The sequence below is a fragment of the Podarcis filfolensis genome (genome assembly GCF_964270895.1).
Source record: "Podarcis filfolensis genome assembly, chromosome: 15".
NCBI classification, from domain to species: Eukaryota; Metazoa; Chordata; class Lepidosauria; order Squamata; family Lacertidae; genus Podarcis; species Podarcis filfolensis.
This window is the reverse complement of record NC_139618.1, coordinates 34,360,386-34,380,779: the sequence shown is the minus strand read 5'-3', so window position 1 is coordinate 34,380,779 and position 20,394 is coordinate 34,360,386. Positions and strand designations below refer to the sequence as shown.

The window sequence follows — 20,394 nt, the reverse complement described above, 5'->3', positions numbered from 1 at the left end:
GCTGGGGCTCTCCCCTCTCACTCTCCAGGCTTCAGCGAAAGCCTGCATTCGCCCCATAGGACGCACACACATTTCCCCTTCATTTTTGGAGGGGAAAAAGTGCGTCCTATAGGGCGAAAAATACGGTAGTTTCAGGGCGGTGTACTAGCTCTAGCACTGCCCAGGTAAGCTACAGTAAGGCTCTGTCCCACCGCACATGGTACCATACCTCTGAATACCAGAGCCTGGGATCATGTATAGCTCAGTCGGTAAAGCACGAGACTCATAATCTTAGAGTCCTGGGTTTGAGCTACATGTTGGGGGGGGGGAAGATTCCTGCATTGCAGCGGTGGACTGACCCCCGTCACCCCTCCCATCTCTATGAATCTATGTGTGCTACTCTGTTCATGTCCCCGGTTCCTATATAGCACTTCCAGGCAAATAGAGCCAAGTGGCTAGCTTGAGTGTCAAAGCATTCAGCCTGGAAAATAAAGCCACGGGACTTGGAACCTGCGGTTTTCCAAATGTGGCTGGACTCCCATCAGCCCCAGGCAGCATGTCCAATGGTCCAGGTTGATGGGAGTTGGAGTCTAGCAGCATTTGGAGGGCGATTGGTTCCCATCCCTGCTTCATGAAAGATGTCAACCTCTATGCCTGGCTGCTCCTCCTCAGATATGCCTGTGCCTCCAGAGCCCTGGGTTCTTGGTTCCAGCTGTCACCATCAGGGTGCTGGAAGTTTGTGGGCCTGATGATTCTTCAGGGAGTGGGACCCTTGTCGGTTGATACCACTTTCTCATAGTGCGCAGAATACAGCCATGATAAATACGTGAGATGGACTGGGCTCATCAAAGCACTTTATTCATTGTGAAAGTCAAAGCAAGGGGAATCGGCTTAAACTAGTATATTCCAGTATATTGCTAAAATATACAAAAGTCGGCTTTATAATTGCATTAGGCAAAGCAGTAGTATTTCGTCTCTTCCTTGTGTGAGGATGCTCAGCAAGATTCAAACCCCTGGGCAAAGCAGAAATTCAGGGTGCCTAAGTTGCCTGTGGCACCCAACGTACCCTCCTCAGGGCTTATCCACACTTAACTTTTGCCCTGTGTTTTGCAAGAACAGGTCTGTGCTTCGAAGCTCTGAGCGCTCTTTAAAGCTGAAATGCAACAAACAGCAACTCAGGTTTTCAGCAAATTGCCATTTGCTCCTATTCAGCTTTTAAGAATGAGTTTTTGCAGAGAAAGCTCCAGGACAACAAAAGGGTACTTGGACCTGGAGCTTTAAAGTGCAGACCATGCCTGGAAAGCGCAGAAGAAAGGTAACTGTGGATAAGCCCTTAGTTCCAGCATTGCTTACTATAAGGTGGGCATTTCTGCTTCTCTTTGCAAATCGGAAGGGGGGGGGTCCCACATCTGTGAAGAAGTTGAAGCAGCAGCAGCAGCAGCAGGAGCAAAATGAATATTTGCAAAGTCAGCCAATTCACCAGCTGCCTTCAATCTTTTCTTCCTCTGTAGAAAACAAAGCATGTGGTTAAAGCATGGAAACCACAACTGAGAGATGAAGCAAATTTCCAGTGCCAATTTGAAAGAGGATTAGACTAATTCATGGGGGAATATACAGCTATATGTATTATTATTACCGTATTTTTCGTTCTATAAGACACACCAGACCACAAGACGCACCTAGTTTTTGGAGGAGGAAAACAAGAAAAAAAATATTCTGAATCTCAGAAGCCAGAACAGCAAGAGGGATCACTGTGCAGTGAAAACATCAATCCCTCTTGCTGTTCTGGCTTCTGGGATAGCTGCGCAGCCTGCATTCGCTCCATAAGACGCACACACATTTCCCCTTACTTTTTAGGAGGGAAAAAGTGAGTCTTATAGAGTGAAAAATACGGTAATTAAATTTGTATACTGCCCTTCATTCTGAAGATTCCAGGGCGGTTCACAACAGAATATACAATGAAACAAAATACACAATGAAACAAAAACAAAGCAAAACACCCCCCTCCCACAAACACATTTAAAAAGCCATGGAATGTTAATCAACACTTGGTTGAAGAGAAACGTTTTCGCCTGGCATCTAAAGATATAAAGGCATCAGGTGAGCCTCCTCTGTAGTTACTAGTCATGCATGATAGCTACATATCCAAAGCTGGAGAGGGCTATTGAGCTCATCTCCTGCTTTTGGGAGTTTCCTAGGCATCTTGTCGGCCAGGGTGCAAAACGTATGCTGGACTCAATATACCTTTGGTCTGATTCAGCTGGGTTCTTTTTATGTTTTGAAGATTTCTCAGTTAGAGAGCATCTTCCACCTTGCATTATCAACTCTCTCTCTCCCCCCTGCCGCTGTTTCTTTTACCGGAATGCCTTCGAGCCACCAAAGATTTCTCAAAGCAGCCTTCTCTAGCCTGGTGCTCACCAGATGTTTTGGCTATCAACTCCCACAATCTATGATTGTTGGCCATGGGTTGTGACCCAGCAGCATCTAGGGGGCACCTAGTTTGAGAAGGTTGTCTTAAAGCATAATCTACCGGTCTTGTGTGAGTCTGTTTCCTTGCTTAAGATCCAGTCGGGCACTTCTGAAATTCTTATGTACTTCAGCACGGAGCTTTGGCCCTTGCAGCGGAGGCTAGTCTGTTACAGCAAATGGGGCACTGCCCCACCCACAGCAGTCTGAGGTCCACCTGCCTTATCTTACTCGCAGCCAGTCCAGGAGGTGGCCCTGGCTGTTGGCTTTCTCCTCCTCAACCTCATTCTTGCCCCTTGTGGAATTTAGCAGGGAGGAGGATGGAGACAGCACTAGAATGATTTGGGTCTGTCTATCATTGGGACATGGGTGGCGCTGTGGCTTAAACCACAGAGCCTAGGACTTGCTGATCAGAAGGTCGGCAGTTTGAATCCCCACAACGGGGTGAGCTCCCGTTGCTCGGTCCCTGCTCCTGCCAACCTAGCAGTTTGAAAGCACATCAAAGTGCAAGTAGATAAATAGGTACCACTCCGGCAGGAAGGTAAACGGTGTTTCCGTGCGCTGCTCTGGTTCGCCAGAAGCGGCTTAGTCATGCTGGCCACATGACCCGGAAGCTGTCTGCAGACAAACGCCAGCTCCCTCGGCCAATAAAGCGAGATGAGCGTCGCAACCCCAGAGTCGGTCACGACTGGACCTAATGGTCAGGGGTCCCTTTACCTTTACCTATCATTGGCTCTGGCTCTGCATACTGTTGGTCTGCCCTACTTGCTCCAGTGGGGACCACCCACCTTTGGCCCCTCCCATAATGCAATATGTCCTTCAAAAAATAAAAATAAAAATCTCAGGGGAAAAGAAGGCTGTCCATAAGGAATAATCCAGTGAGGAAAAGGGAAGGGTAGAGTTTGTCTTGAATAAGGACAGGCAGTCACCAGAGCTGCCTTGAGGTTTTCTTTCTTAAAAATCAAGCAGCATATGAATTTTAATGAATGAAAATAAAAAAAATAAAAATAAAATAAAAGCGCTGCTCTCACCTGGTAGTCCTCTCAATCCCTGCATACGGTCAGATCAATACAGATGTCCCGAGCCTTCAAGCCAGCCTGCAGATCTTTTCTGAGCTTTGATTTGAAAAGCCTCAAAAGCTTTTTGCAAGTCCCTCTCAAGATCCTGCCCACTACCTGACATACAGAAGCTATTGCGTCCTCGATTTTCTCCTGAAATAAGAGTTGGGGAGTAAGAACAGTAACTTGGTGGCTCCATGCTCAAGATTCAAACAGATACAGCCTTTGCGTGTCTGCCAGTGTGGCCTTCCTCTGCTTTCCTCCCTCGTTTCTTCTCACACCAGCCTCTGCTTGCACGTTACACCTACTGAAATTCCCTCTTCCACACACCTATTAAAGGTGTGCCTATTAAAGGCACAGGAGCCCTGACTTCTCTCGCACTCTGTATTAATCTGAAGTGAGCAGGGAGCTGTATATTTTGCTATATTTGTTCATTTTCCTCCTCCTTTACCCCCCTTTTTTTTGGCTCCAAATAAAGTTGGTTGGAATATTGGCTGTCTTTGGGCTTCCGGAGGCGGCGCCAACGGCAATGGCGGTCTCCTTCTAGTCTGGAGGGAGAAGCTCCGCGGAAATCGGGTCTGTCCGCTACGCAAAGCGGAGACCCTTTCGAAAATCACAGGCAGGAGAAGCCTGTGAACGTGGGACTCGGTGGGCACCTTTAGCGCCCTCCGGATTTGTGAAGGAACCCCGCAAGGGGCTCCGGAGCGTAACGGGAGCTTGGCGCGGTGCTGAGAGTCAATTGCTCTTTCCGTGGGGTGAAGCCGCACAGCTGGTGCCGGAGAGCGCTGACCTTTTTCCTGTGACAATTCGGCTGCTAAACAACTACCCGTGAGTAGGTGAAGCTTAAGATCTGGGACTAAAAGGAGAAAAAAGGGATTGATTCGGCACTGAAGCGGGAAGGTGTAAACAGGAAGTCCGCCTTCCTTTCTGTATACAGATCAAAGCAAAGACTCTCTGAGCTAATACCTGGAGAGCGGTGCTTCAAAGCTCTAAATCTGAACATCAAAGTAAAAGAACTCCCTCCCCAGGTTGCAGGAGAGGGGGGGGAGGGGAAAGTGACTTTTCTGCCTGCAAAAGAAAGGAAAAGGGAATAGAGACCACCACCTAATTCCTGGGAACGGACTGCAAGGATCGTTAGAATTGTTGCACTGAGAGTCGCACTACTTATGGACAATGTAACTTTTTAATGGTTAACTCTGCAAAGGAGATATTTGTTAAAGCCAATCAATCAATTTCCTTTATTCGACCGATAGTCAGAAATAAAACATTACACAAAAATTATAAACTATAACATCATAGGGGTACATAAATAAGGTAGGGCCACAGTACTAGACCTCTCACAGATAACCCACATCAAAGCATTCTGTTATACGTTTCCGACACTTGAGTGCCAGGAAAAGGAATTTAGCCACTGACAAAGTTGTTTTCCCAGAAGACTTATTTAGCAGATATGCTGTCTGCTTTCCTCTTTGTCGGGAACTGAGCTGGGGTAAGTATGGCGTTATAAGGTACTGTCTTAAATCGTTGTAGAAGGGACAGCTCAGTAAAATGTGCTCTGTGGATTCTACCTCACCCAGTGCACAGTGGCATAATCTCTGGTCATATGGGACTCCTCCATATCTTCCCTTCAGAACCGCCGAGTCAAGAACATTCAGCCTAGCCGCAGTAAATAGTCTGCGGTATTCCACGTAGTGGATATCCGCCAGGTAGCGAGCTGGAGCAGCCTGATACAACTGCTCCCCCAGAAACATCCCAGGTTTCACACGGGCTATGTCCTCCTGTCTGGCAATATCCCTTAATCTTTGAGCGATCACCACCTTTGCGTGGCTATACGTCATGGACTCTATATAAAGGGAGGACAACCCGCACTTCTGCACTTCCTCCACTATCTCCCCTTCCCATGGAGATTTAAAGTTATCCCTCAGAATCAAGGGGGCCAAACCCACCGGTCTGAAACAGAGCTTAAGCCATAGCCATAACTTCGCTTTCAGGGCCACATACCTAAAGGCTTGACAACCGGTTTCCAATCTCATGATCGCGCCTGCCACAGAGGGGGGGATCCTGAGTATGGCCCTGAGGAATTGGGTTTGGATAGATTCCAATTTTTCAAAGTCCCTACGTGAGCCCAAGGCAATGCCCACCAGCAGAAGAGGGAGGACTTTCATTTTAAAGAGTCGCAAGGCAACTTTGACAGTTTGTGCCTGTTTCTTAGAGTATAGGGTTCTAATTGCCAAGGCTGCTTTGGATGCGTTCGAGGCTATGTATTCTCTGTGCGCCAAGAAGGACCTATTTGATCTTACAACCTGACCCAGGTATTTGAAGCAACTGACCTGCTCTAAAGGGATACCATTAATTGACCATAAATTAGGTTTCAGTCGAGCAGCAAAGACCATTATTTTGGTCTTGGCATAATTTAGTTGGAGCTCATGTTGGGTCTCATATTCATGAAGAGCTCGAAGCATCCTCCTTAATCCGATGGGGGAGGTAGCTAATAGGGCGGCATCGTCCGCATACAGTAGGACATTCAAGGCTCGTCCTGCCAGTTTTGGTGGATGGAAATCAGCATTTGCCATATGCACCACTAGCGAATTAATATAGAAATTAAACAAAGCAGGGGCAAGCAAACAGCCCTGTCTTACCCCCCTAGTGGTGGCAACCGGATTGGAGACTAGCCCCTTACTATCTAGCCTAATCCTCAGGAGGGTATTTGTATGCAAATTAATAATCAGCAGGAGAAGGCGGCGGTCGATAGATGTCGCTGCCAATTTTGTCCATAGCTGGTTCCTGGGAATTAGATCAAAGGCCTGCTTAAAGTCTATAAAGGCGACGTGGAGGGCTTTTAGGCCGTTGCCAGCGTACTTGGTGGCCAAGTGATTTAGGATTAAGATTTGGTCTGTTGTTGATCTTCCGGGGCGGAAACCCGCCTGTTCCTCTGCGATGATATTGTTGGTTTCCATCCAGGTCGTTAATTTGTTAAGTAGAAGTCTTGAATAGATCTTCCCGATAACATTTAGCAGGCTAATTGGTCTAAAATTGGCCGGGTCTGTGCGCGGCCCTTTCTTGTGAATTAACACAATCAGTGCAGAGTTCCAGCTTGGAGGAAATTGTGCTGTTTTGTTTATATAAGTGAAAAGAGCTGCTAGGGGTGGACACCACCAATCCTTATTGGCTTTAATAACATCTATGGAAATAAGATCGTCTCCGGGTGCCTTGCCCGCCTCAAATTGGCCTATAAGTGTTTCCACTTCAGAGCAGGTAACAGGATCCCACTCAGGCAAGGGGGCCAAATCTAACCTTCCTCCGCTGGCAGCGTGAGCTGCATATAAATCGGAGAAGAAGCTTTCCCAGGTATCAGCTGAAATTTGGGGTTCTATCCTTGACAACGGTCTACCCAGGTATTGAGAAATTTGGTGCCAAAATTTGGTGTTAAAGGTCTTCTCTGGATTTGAAACTGTTGCCTGCTTTGCTGAGGGGGACTTTGAAAAGTTGGAAAAGACATTTTATTGTAACATTAATGACTGCTACAGTGTCCCCCTAGAGGAACATTGGAACTATACACCCAGCTGGGGGATTTTTCCACTCTTAACTTTTAACTATGGGGAATTTCCATTGCAAGCTTTTACCATGGGATTGACCTTGACTCATAGACAAAGGGTGATGAATGAAAAAACAACAAGATCCGGCAAGGTTAGAGTGCAGCAGCCTAGTGCAGCATCCCAGCAGCGTAGACCATCTGTTCCTGGCCCTCCTGTGACACAGGGGGAAGATACTGCACAAGCTGGGTTAAAAGGAATGGCCTCAGAAGAGGGATTCACTTCGGTACTAAGCAAAATTTATGAAAAATTGGAAAGCCTGAGTAAACAAGTTACTGAACAAACAACTAAAATTGACCAGAATACTGTTAGCATTAATAGCTTGGGACAGAAGGTGAATTCCAATACAGAATCTATTGAAAAATTGTTGCAAGAATCTGCCTCTAATTGAAAGACAGCTGAGGAAGCAAAATAAAAAGCAGCGGCAGTAGAGGAAGAAATAAAACCGATGCGCAAACAGCTCGGGGACCATCAGTCGCTTCTGTCTATGATTGAACTGAGGGAGAAACAGACTAATTTGAGGATCAGGGCGGTACCGGAATTTGAAAAAGATAACCTATGTGACTACCTTGAGCAGGAATTTGCAAAATTTTGGAATCTGGATGCTAATCAAGACTTCAAGATAGTGAGTGCTTTTAGACTTGGAAGAGGAGGGAGAAAGAACAGGGTGAGAGACTGTTTGGTCACCCTCCGAACGAAAGAAGAGAGAGATAAAATACTGAGTCTGCACTACCAGAAAAGCTTGGAAATAAACGATTCAAGAGTGGAGATTTTTAAGGATATTCCGAAATATTTACTGGATCTTAGAACTAACTACGGAGACTTGGTGGCCCTGCTGAGAAGAAACAGAATTCTTTTTAGGTGGGAATTCCCCAGGGCCTATCCTTTACATTTAAAGGGAAAAAATTTAAAATAAGATCAGTGGAAGACAAGGGAAAATTTCTGAGAGACCATGAAGAAGACCTGCAGAAAGAAGCTTTAGAAGAGTTAAGAGCCTTAAAACCAGGAGTATTAGACATAGCACCACCATCTTTGGGATTGGACAAACCAGCAAAAGTGATACCACCGTCAGAACAAGAGGAATTACTGGGAGCAGTTGGAGGAAAGTAGAATAATTACACAATGTCTCTACAATTGCTAAGTTGGAACATTCATGGATTTAACTCCCCGGAGAAGAGGAGGAAAGTTTTTCATTTATTGAAAAAGGAACAGTTGGACTTAATTTGTTTACAGGAAACACATGTGATAAGGCTACACAGGAAAGTATTGATTAATAAAAGATTGGGTCAAGAGTTTATTTCATCGGATAAGGTCAAAAAGAGAGGAGTTGTAATTTATGCCAAAGAGAGCCTATCACCGAAATTTGTTTTTAAGGATGACCAAGGAAGATTTGTGGCAATCGAAATTCAATCACAAGGAGAAAAAATTTTAATAGTAGGAGTTTATGCACCAAATGAGGGGAAATCTGAATTTTTTAAGAAATTGCATGAGACATTGTTGGACTACATGGATTACAACATTATTATGATGGGAGATATGAATGGAGTGGTATCTACAAATATGGACAAGTCGCAGAGACAGATTGTAACTAAAGATGGCAGACTACCAAAAACCTTTTTTGAACTGACTGACAGTATGGACTTGATTGATATTTGGAGAACTAAGAACCCCTTAGGAAGAGAGGGAACATTCTTCTCTGAAGCCAAAATGACATGGACTAGAATTGACCAAATATGGATAACTAGAGGACTGGCACCTAAGACTCAAAAAGTGGAAATTTGCCCAAAAACTTGCTCCGACCATAATGCTGTGAAAATGGAGATGAAACTAACACCAATCGGTTCCTTCAGATGGAGGATGAATGACACCTTATTTAGAGATCAAGAGGTTGTTAAGAAGGCCCAAAAAACCTTGAGAGACTATTTTGAGATAAATTTGAATACTAGTATTGAAAAAAGAATAATTTGGGACGCAAGTAAAGCAGTTATCAGGGGTTTTCTGATCCAACAGAATACAATAAAGAAGAGAGCCCAAAATGAAAAAAAATATAAAATTTTGGAAAAAATAAAAGAGGGTGAGAAGAAACTAAGAGCGAAACCAAAGTCACAAGAGATTCTGAGAGATATAAAGTTATATCAAGTGCAATATATGAAGATGATGAACCAGGAAATTGAATGGAAAATTAAACAAATGAGACAAAAGACATTTGAATCGGCTAATAAATGTGGAAAATTGTTAGCTTGGCAAATGAAAAAAAGACAAAAGCTCAATACTATCACTAATTTGGAAGTGGAAGGAAAGAACATTCAGAATCCAGTGGAGATTAGAAAATGCTTCCAGAGGTATTTTAAACAGTTATATACACAAGGGCCACAGAAAGAGTTTGATATAGACCAATTTTTAAAAACAAATGGATTACAAAAAATCTCTCAGGAAAACAAGATAATGCTGAACCATAAAATTACAGAACAGGAGGTAGAAGGTGCCATTCAGAATATGCAGTTGGGTAAATCTCCGGGGCCGGATGGTTTAACCTAAAAATATTATAGATCTTTGAAGGATTGGTTAATTCAGCCACTAAAAGAGGTTTGTAACGAAATTTTGGAGGGGGAAAAAGCGCCAGAGTCGTGGAAGGAAGCTTATATTACACTTATACCGAAAACTGAGTCGGAAAAGACACAACTTAAGAACTACCGCCCCATATCCCTGCTCAATGTGGATTACAAAATATTTGCTGATATTTTGGCTAATAGATTAAAAAAAGTATTAGTGGAAGACATACATAAGGACCAAGCTGGCTTTCTCCCAGGTAGGCACTTGTCTGACAACACGAGGAACATAATCAACATTTTGGAGAAGTTGCAAGTGAATATTAATACTAAAGCAGTTTTAATTTTCATAGATGCGGAGAAAGCCTTTGATAATATTTCTTGGAATTTTATGAAGAAAAATCTCCAGGGGATGGGGGTGGGTCAAGGGTTTGAAAATGGTATAAGTGCAATTTACTCAGAACAAAAGGCTAAGCTAATAGTCAATAATGTGATGACAGAGGAATTTAAGATAGAGAAAGGTACACGACAAGGCTGCCCAATTTCCCCATTGCTTTTTATTTCGGTCCTGGAGGTTTTGCTAAATATGATTAGAAGGGACCGTCTGATTAATGGTATCCAGGTCGGAGCCAAACAATACAAATTGAAAGCTTTTGCAGATGACCTAGTTTTGACGTTACAGGAGCCAGAATCTAGTACGAAAAGAGTATTAGAACTGATTCAAGAATTTGGTCATGTGGCAGGATTTAAGCTGAACAAGTCAAAAACTTCTCAAGTTCTTGAGAAAAATTTAACACCGATTGAGAAAGAGAGGTTTCAGAAGGAGACAGGTTTAACATTAGTTAAGAAAGTAAAATATCTGGGGGTTAATATGACTGCTAAGAACTTAAATTTATTTAAAGATAACTATGAGAAATGTTGGACAGAAGAGGCTGCAGGAAGGAGCTTCCTGCAGCCAATCAGAAGCCGTGATTTGGTTTTGGAATGTTTTGGAACGGACTTCCGGAACGGATTCCGTTCGACTTCCAAGGTACGACTGTAATCCAATATTTTACATCTCCGTTATGTCCAAAATTCACCATTAAACCATGTGGTTCCCAGTTATAATTCCCTCCAGGTAGCTTACAGGGCCAACTCTGGTTAGCCTCAGCAATGGAAATAGCTTAAGTTTTCAGGCTAATCTCTGGGTGTCAGCCACTTGTGGCAATTCAGTAGCTCTCTGCCCCCAGACCCAATTTTCAGTATCAGCCGAGCAAATAAGTTCCAATAACATAGCAATTGGTAACTTACATCATCTGGATCGTCTCCAGCCAGATCCTTGATTTTCCTCACAATCTTGGTGCAGACGAGGCATTTAATCAATGGGGCTTCAGCCTTGTCCTCCTCCTCAAGTCCCTTCCACTGTCACAAACAAAGATATCAATGGCTTCAAAGTCAAAAATGAGGCTTTCAGGAAAGGACCAGGGCAATTCTTTGGGTATAATAATGGGGCTCTCACTATAAGTGGTTCTTCCTGGAACAAGTACCTCCTTGGATGTCCAGCTTTTGTTGCTTTTTCTAAAAAAGAAATTATCTGACCTTCTACTCGGGAAGTGTGCGCAGACTGTTTTCGACCCAGTTGTTCACCAATACAAGCAAATAATAAGTTGGCTACCAGCATTTATGTATTAACTCTTTGGCAATTATTCCCTCTCTCCCTTTTGCACCACACAGTATTTAGCTACGGAGCTGGAAGGTAATATTTAAAAGGAAAAGAAGAATGAGATAGTTAGCTAGTTCTCCCCAAATTATCCCATGGTAGTTCCTGACCTCTTAAGACAATGTTTCAGTGTGGTCACATGGCTGATCCTAACTCCAAACTATAGATGAAGAATGTCTAGAGAAGTCCTTCTCATCCTTGTTATTATCATGCAGCTGCCCCCAAAGATATTGCTTTCCACCCTTTCTCATACATCTGGTTAATTTTGCTTAATTTGGGGTGGACTGATGCGGTTGTATTATATAACCCACCTGTAAATGTGGTGGAAGAGAGAGGGAAGGGAGCAGCTCTTCAGATGGATGTGGTTTTGCATTTCTGGCTCTCACCAACGGAGAACTCCACTCACGGATCCAGCAATATTCCTCCTTCTTGCATTCAGCAGCAGTAACTGCATCTTGGCACCAGAATTTGGGACCTTGCAGGCATGCACCAGGAGGACCCAGATCTATTCCAGCCAAGGCTTTGAAACAAAAGGGTAAGAGGTAAACTTGCACAGCATACAACCCAAGAGGATTTAGAAGGAAATCTAATATTATTTGTGCATGATTTAGATCAGGGGCATCTCTTTAAAATGTGGGGCGCTGGGACCTTTCTGACCTGATGGGCCTGATCGTTACCCCCCCACCCCCCACCCATGAGTCAACTTTGATACCCGAAAGAGTACTCTTAGCTCTACCTAGGGATGAGGGAGAAACTCAGTACAGTTTGCATTTAAAGCCAAGCCTATCAAATTTGCACCTTCTGAAACAATGTGAGAACCAAAACACAGCCATCCTTTGAAATTCACACATATCTGATCTTCGCAGTGCAGTTCTCCAAGCAAAGGACGTTTTACAAAAATGAGTATGTTAGGGGGAAGTGTGCATACAAATCAATATATTAGTGAAATTAACATAAATTCATTCCATAAAATGCATTCCATAATGAGAAATTGATTGCCAAAACATCAGAATTTTTTTTAAAAAATGGATTCTCAAATTGCTGAATCAATGTGAAAAACTGAATTCACGATTGGAAAAATGAGAAACAGAAAGGACCAAAACTGACAGAGCACTAACACACACGATATTGAGGCTGGTTTGAGCCCTGTAGGAAGCTCTGGGAACTGTAGTTTGCTAAGAGCACTGTTAGGAGACCCTGTGTGTGAAGTTACCTCCAGATGGAAGAGTGGCAATAATGTCTGAGTCGTCTACACTGTCGCTTGCTTTCATCAAGTTTATCACAGCTGTCTGCTTTTAATACAGCCTTCCCAAAACTGGTGGCCTCCATTTGTGTCGGACTATAACCCCCTTGAGACCTAGCTGTCCATGTCAGTATTAGCAGCACACATCTGAACCCTCCATCCTCCTCTTTTGCTTTTCCCTGTTTTACTTTAATGAATAACTTTTCTGCAAACCTGGGATTTCCTGCGGCCCACAGAATTCCTCCTACTTTTGCAGGTGAAAGTTCTTAGCTCAGTGGTACAACATCTGCTTTGCCTATCAAAGGTCTGAAGTTCAAAATCCCCAGCATCTCTAATTAGGGCTGGGAGAGTCTAAAACCTAGTTGCCATCAATCATTGTGGACAATATTGAACCAGAAGGACCAATGATTTGGTCCAGGGTAAGGCAGTTTCCCTTGTTCCTGTTTGTGAGTGGCCCTGTTTCGCCACTTCGCTGGTTGGCATGGGCCCACCAGGTTTTTTACTGGAAGGAACAATAGTCAAAGCTTGCCTGTAACTTCTTTTTGTCCTGGAAGAAGGAAAAATGCATCCCACAGCCCTCACATCTTACCTGCGCCTACAGCAACATTCAGGTACAAGATGAGCAACAAAGCCATTGCAGCTCAGGTGTCCAACTGCAGGTGGGGAAGCCGGTCTCCCAACAAGTCTTTTAAAGCTCTTAAAAGTTATGGGGGGGGGGGTCCTGCCTGAGCCAATCAGAGTGTCTGAAAATCAAAAGCAGAACTTAAAAGGACATGCCACTCGCTGACCAGGATGCAAGGCTTTGGCCGTCCCCCTCCCCTTTCCCAAAACGTCATGGATTTGAGAAAAGTGGTTGACAGCTACAAAGCGTGAACAAGCATTGTTCGAACAGACTAAAAACAAAACCAAAACCACCCTCAGAAACCAAATGCCACAGGATGCGACAAATAGGTATTCAAACCACATCTCAAAATGTGAAGAATTAATTTTATCTGAAGGAAAAGAGGCAACTCTCATGAAGATATGCCTTCAAGCAGTAGTCGGACCATTGGTCTCTCTGACGGGCAGTTGTTCTTGAGGGCTTCAGACAAGGCCCTTTCCAACCTACTTGGAGCTATTGGGGATTGAATTTGGAACTGTCTACATGCAGGGCATGTGTTCTGTGTGGGATAAAATTCCCCGTGGGAGTTCAATATGGAGGCTCAAATCTATTAATCAGACTTATGTTCAGCAATGCATTACAGGTCGGCGTTCGCAAGAGCTTTCCATTATGATACATGCTTTATAGGAAGGAATGTGTCATCTGGCCTGTTTTACCTTCTTCCCAATGATCTTCTTGTTGTTATTATTAATAATTTAATTTAATTTCTGTTGTGTATTGAGTCAAAGGATTTTATATCTGTATTATTATTGTCTGTAATTGCATTAGGGTAAAGTAACTGCCTTTTGGTTCCAGAGGGTACAGCTACTATTGGTTCATTTAAGCTGCTGTATTTGGATCCTCTGTCTTATTGGTTTCCTCCAAAAGGCAGGACTGTGATTGCCTGATATTGTTCCCTCCAAAATGTATCCTTTCTAGCTAGTTCCCTGTCCCTATAAATGTAGCTCTCCCCTCCTCAGTTCTCAGTCTTGTTTGCTTTAATAAAGAAGTGTTACTACAGAACTGTCTCCAGCATATTATGTCAAGAGAGCTGAAATCACAAACCCCACGTCACAACAATTTCTATATTGCTTTATATTTTTAAGGGGGAGGGGGAGAACAAAACTCCCAGGTGGTTGTCCCCAATGGAGGCAAAGGCCGTGAAAAAACTTAATATGGAGTCTAAATGGCCGAAATATTGGGAAATTTTGGAACAAGAAGGGGACATAATGAAATTGCAGAGTTATGAGAAATTGAAAGACAAAGTGCGAGATTGGCTCCATTATTATCAAATAATGGAGGTTTTTAAGTCAGACAGGAAAATTGGTTTCCAGGTGGAAAAATCAAAACTGGAGACAGAATTGTTAGAACCCAAAACTAAGAACTTGTCAAAAATGTATAACTTGCTGTTGGAATGGAATACACAAGATGAAATAGTTAAATCAGCTATGATCAAGTGGGCACAAGATATTGGTCATAACATTATGTTTGAGGACTGGGAACGGTTGTGGACCACCGGTATAAAATTTACAGCATGTAATGCCTTAAAAGAAAATATTATGAAAATGATTTATAGGTGGTACATGACTCCAGTCAAGCTTGCAAAAATTTCCCACTTGCCTGATAATAAGTGTTGGAAATGTAAAGAGACTGAAGGTACATTCTTTCACCTTTGGTGGACATGCCCAAGGATCAAGGCTTTCTGGGAAATGATTTATAATGAAATGAAAAAGGTATTTAAATATACCTTCCTGAAGAAACCAGAGGCCTTTCTCCTGGGTATGGTCGGCCAACTGGTGCCAAAGAAGGACAGAACATTTTTTATGTATGCTACAACAGCAGCAAGAATACTCATCGCAAAGTATTGGAAGACACAAGATCTACCCACCGTGGAAGAATGGCAGATGAAAGTTATAGACTATATGGGACTGGCAGAAATGACCGGCAGAATCCGAGACCAGGGAAAAGAGACGGCGGAAGAAGATTGGAAGAAATTTAAGGACTATCTTAAGAAACATTGTAAAATTATTGAATGTTAGAACGATGTTGATTCAGAAATTAAGTGGTTATAAGCTGTAATGATTATGTAATTAAGAAAAGAAAGGTCAAAAATTATATAGAAATTAGGGGAAGGATTTGCTGAATTGAATTAATTAGAGATTGGAATACAGAAAGGGGAGGTATGAGGAGGTCGGGAAAGTAAGTTTTATGAATATAAGGGATTGAAATTATACTTGTTGTATGTGTTCTCTATGTATTTTTTCTGTTTCTGTTTTTTGTTTTTTCTATGTTATATAAACTTTTAAAACCTTAATAAATATCTTATAAAAATATATATATATATTTTTAAGGGGGAGGGATCTCAAAGCAGTTTACAACCTACATTAAAACAGCAAATAAAACAATTCAGAATAAAACATTACTGAAGAAAGGTGAATATAAAGTATACATTTGAATACAATCAATATTCATTCAAACACAATTAACAGGAAACTAAAATATTATCCTAAACATTTTTTTTTGGGGGGGGGGGGAACACTACATAGGAGGTCAACTGCAGAATGCACATTTAGCAGAGCAAAATTAACACAAACATTATCTGAATAAAATCTTCTTATCTACCCACCACATCTCTTTGGAACAGTCACTTATCTACCCACCCCTCCAACCACATTTCTTTGAAACAGTGACCCAGCCCAAGCTTCTTCCTCTGTACTTGCAGAGACCTCTGCATCTTATCCGGTGTTGTTTTTAACTTTAGCATTCAACTAGGCCCCTCCAAAACTAGTTCTTACTCATTTTGGGGTCAGGCCATATCCTTATATATGTAAAACTGTCCTTGTTGATAATAGATTTCTACCTCATCTGCCACTGAGCTATAGTGGTGGAGAAAGCACCTAGTATTTTGAGTTTTTGTCAAGTCTGCTTGAATGACACATATGGAAATTATAATGGGTTGGATTCAGATTTAGGCTGTAATTCTAGCTTTACTTACTTGGAAACGAGACCCAGTGAAGTCAGTAGGACTTACTTCTGAGGAGACACGGAGTTGGGTGGAATGCTAGTTCTACCCAGAGTAAACCCACTGGAGATCAAGGGCCATGACTTACTTATCGTAGTTTCATCAATTTCAGTGGGTCTACTTTGAGTAGAACTTAGCTGGCTTCTGCCTATTGTTAGGAGTGGACTGTAGGTAAGTTAAACTTAACTCCCACTGAAGTTAATGGGACTTAAGTAATGACTAATTTGTTCCATTGATTTCAGTGGGACCTAAGTTCAACTAACATAGTTTGGATCCAATCTAGTGTGCCTTCCAGGTATACATATCACTGCTCCCACAAGTAGCATGAAGAAACCTTCCACGTGTTGTTTCCAGGATGTTAGAATTTTGACTCCAGGCGCCAATGAATTGCACAGTTGTAATGAGCATGCACTTGTGACTGTGGGGTAGTTTAGCCTGGCAAAAGGATGCATTTGTGGCAATGGCAGCTTGCCTTGAAAAATAACCTTTGGAGATGTCATGCACCCAGAGCCAGGCAGCAGTCAAGACTCAAAATCAGAGACTGCAGACTTTCCACCCAAGGATCCAGACCAGGGATAGTGTCAGGGACAGGGCAGAGGGCAGCTTGACCCTTCCAGGGAGGGGAGGAAGAGGAAGACAGTTTAGATTTACAACAGGGGTTTGAGGGAGGTCACAGCTCAGAGGCTGAAGTTGGGAAATAATGGGAGAGGAGGAGGACGAAGCACAAGGGGGGCGACAGCTGATGGACACTGTGTCTTTAGAAAGCATTTCAGACCCCCCCCTCCTAGAACACGGCGGGCCTTGGAAGTAGGAGAGCAAAGAGCTCAAAGACAGAGGGCACATTAGCAGCACCCATAGGATAAACAATGAGAATGAAGAATGAAGAAGTGGGAGAGACGGGGTGGAGATTCACTCGGGACAACGTCATTATCCAAGAGGCTGGGTTCTAGAGCCTCTCTCTGTAAATACGGAATAAAAAGCGGCCGGTAAGAAATATTCCCTTGTCTTTGTATGCTCCTGGGCAAGCAGCCGGGAGTCGCTGGCAGCAGCCTGACACGTAGGGCTTTAAGTCTGTTGCAGAAAATCAAGAACCTGAGGCTGAGGAACTTGAGCCCCCAGGAGAATCTCCTGTAACCGTAGGGTCAGAGCCTGCATTGTCGCAAGCACTTTGCCCTGAAGAACCAAATGCCTCCAGCAATAACTCAGTGGCCCAGGGAACACACCAGGGGGGAAGCTAGGGAACAGTCTGTCTGTCTTCTGGCCAAAGGATTGGCCATTTTAGAAGTTAGTTAGCCACAAGGCTTTTGGAGCTTGAGAGAGGTAGTCAGAGAGCAGAAGCATTAAAAGGCCCAGTCTATGCTCACCCTGGCGTGCTCTGGTCCATGGGGTCACGAAGAGTCCGACACGACTAAACGACTAAATAACAACAACATGCTCACCCTTTTTGTTGGAGCAAGTTTCTCACTTGGTGCTATCCATGGTCCTGCAACTTCTCATAAATCTTCTCTGCTCCTCGAGATCTGGTATTGGATCAGAACAGAATATGACAGCTTTGCTACTATCATGGCAGGCAGTGATATAAATAAGCTCCCTTTCCAATGCTCCATCCTTCTGAAGCTTCCGTGCTGCTGCTATTTACAAAATAAAATAAAATAAAAATTTCAGAATAATCGAATTCACACAGAAGGCCCTGAATTTATATTTATAGCCTGAATTTCATTTTGTGATTTTTGCATACTGTTGGCACAACTGACATTATATAAACTTTACATAATGGTTTGTGCATTGATATGAGAAGTGTGAAATAGATGGTTTTTCATTAAAATGCAAACAAAATTGAATTCTGGATACCTGTCTGGCTATTTGGAGAGATTGTATTCACTTACATGTTTAGCTTAAGATGTATGCACACATCGTTATAGTATCCATGCACTGATGGTGTATGAACTGCACCACAGCAGCAGATGGCAGTAGCTTCTATGGATTTAATAGTATATATAGATTTAAACTCAACCCAGCATTAGCTTCATGTGCAAAAAATGCCTTTTTCAGATGCAATCTCCTGCCTTGCAATAAAGAATGTGTTAAAATACTTACTGCCGGTTCAAATGAAAAGTGTTCTCTTGCCAAGTTTGAAATTGCTTCTTCTCCCACCCCACTTTCCAGCACAGCTTGTGGAATCTTTGCCAGAATATCTTTATGGAAAGCTTTTCCTCATGATATCTCTCTTTCCAAACCGCACTACTATGTTGCATATGCTCCAATTGTTCCCATTTCCTGGAATCAGTCCCTGGTACATAGCTGTCCATAATTTCTTTGGGAGTTCTGAAGATGCTTCATTTACTGTAGATACTGGTGATGTAAGTTACTGGTTTTGTCTTCCTTCTGGGATCCCTTGCCAGCATCCCTGGAAGTTAAATGTGAATGGGGATTGCATGGCCCCTGCCCCTCACGCACATATAAATGCATGTACATAAATGCTAAGGGCACACTCCTAACCTCAGCCAGATTTCCCCAGCAAAGTTTAACAGTGCCCAGAATTCTTTGAGGTGGAAAATATGCTTTAAATGTGCTTTACAGCTATAGTGTGTGTGCAGCTTGATAACCACCCACCACAAAAAAGGATACCGATTTGCATAAAATCTGCATGTACTAATGTATATGTATGCATGCAGTTTTACAAAATAATAATAATAATAATAATAATTTAGCTGGAAATATAATATATCTTACAGTAGTGGGAAAGGCAGCAGATGACCTGTGCATCTACCAATCGTGGCTTGCTGGATAAGGTGGCATCCTGATACAGGTGTTGCTGTGAGGTGGCACAGAGGAAGGGTGGTGGTGAGGCTTGGGCTGTATGGGACCTGCAGATTGACTCCACTGGTGTGCCTGTGGAGCTGCCACCCTGCTCTGTCCCATCCAGGTAAGGTGCAGCTAAGCTGGTATCAGGAGGGCATCTCTGCCCCACCACATGGGCCATTCTTGGGCCCACTTAATCTGCTGTGCAGACCTGACAGGACTTCTAGCAGCGGACTCTTATTATATTACTTGTTTTGTGAATTTGTTGTGTGCCTAGTTTGTATACTGTTGTGCTTCTGATAAGATTACAGTGATACCTCGGGTTACATACGCTTCAGGTTACAGACTCCACTAACCCAGAAATAGTAACTTAGGTTAAGAACTTTGCTTCAGGATGAGAACAGAAATCGAGCTCCAGCGGCGCGGCAGCAGCAGGAGGCCCCATTAGCTAAAGTGGTGCTTCAGGTTAAGAACAGCTTCAGGTTAAGAACAGCCCTCCAGAATGAATTATGTTCTTAACCAGAGGTACTACTGTATGATTGTAGTTTGTAATGTTGTTATTATCTATGAACCACTTTGAGCTCAACGTGGTTGGAAAAGCGGGACAGAAATATGAAATCAGTTACATTCAAAATGAAGGGCTGGCTTCTGTAAGAAAGGGCACATCATGGCCACTCAATAGCTATCTCCGATCTACTAGGACAGGTTTCAGAAAATTGGGTCCATCCCTGGAAAGCAGGAACATATGGGACTACACTGCAAGGGATCACTCAGTCTCAGTCTCTATGTGTGTCTCATTCCCCACCCAACCTGCATTGTGGAGATAATAACACTGTACTACATTGCAGGGTTGTTGTAGAACAACAGCTTTCAAATGCAAAGTGGAGATAATATCATTGGGAGTATATTGCAGGGTGTTTTGTTAGCCGCTTTGAGACTCCTTAGGGTAGTGATAAAGTGGGATATCAAATCCAATCTCTTCTTCTTCTTCCACTTTAACCCCATACTATAACTATGACCTGTATTTGCAGGGATTTTATTTTTTTTAAAAAAACCCTTTAAAAACAAAGAGTGTTGTCCATTCACAGGAATACCCAAGAGCAGAAATTCTAGCTTTTGCTTCTGTGGGGGGGGAGGGAGAGTGAGGAGGACAAGTTGCTGCTTAGTCACAGCTACAGGGTCGCTTTCCCCATTCAAAGCAACCAGGAAGCGCTCGTCAATCTATTACTTGGTTCTTATTGTTTGTTAGACTTTTAAACAGGCATTATTTAATCCTGGATGTATTTATCCAGAGAGCCATCACTTGGTGCGAGCAATGAACATCACAGCAATTGGACGATTGC

The 20,394-nt window shown here is 43.1% G+C and overlaps 1 protein-coding gene across 1 annotated transcript; it reads right to left on the bottom strand.

The window, feature by feature from the left end:
• Window positions 1–3,469: 3,469 nt before the first annotated feature.
• LOC310750676 (antimicrobial peptide NK-lysin-like) lies at window positions 3,470–13,356 on the bottom strand. Its single transcript, XM_083589163.1, has 4 exons — window positions 13,177–13,356; window positions 11,656–11,864; window positions 10,936–11,046; window positions 3,470–3,656 (listed from the first exon to the last, which is right to left on the bottom strand). The coding sequence occupies exons 1-4, from the start codon at window positions 13,220–13,222 to the stop codon at window positions 3,489–3,491; spliced, it is 534 nt and encodes a 177-aa protein (XP_083445289.1). The 5' UTR covers window positions 13,223–13,356; the 3' UTR covers window positions 3,470–3,488.
• Window positions 13,357–20,394: the final 7,038 nt, after the last annotated feature.

What these genes read in the sequence shown, in the direction of transcription:
- LOC310750676 (XM_083589163.1), bottom strand. Translation starts at nt 13,222, where the DNA reads ATGGCTTTGTTGCTCATCTTGTACCTGAATGTTGCTGTAGGCGCAG. An exon ending in GAATGTTGCTGTAGGCGCAG is followed by an intron (nt 11,865 to 13,176) that starts GTAAGATGTGAG and finishes TTTGTTTCAAAG; the next exon opens with CCTTGGCTGGAATAGATCTG. An exon ending in CTGGAGACGATCCAGATGAT is followed by an intron (nt 3,657 to 10,935) that starts GTAAGTTACCAA and finishes CTCTTATTTCAG; the next exon opens with GAGAAAATCGAGGACGCAAT.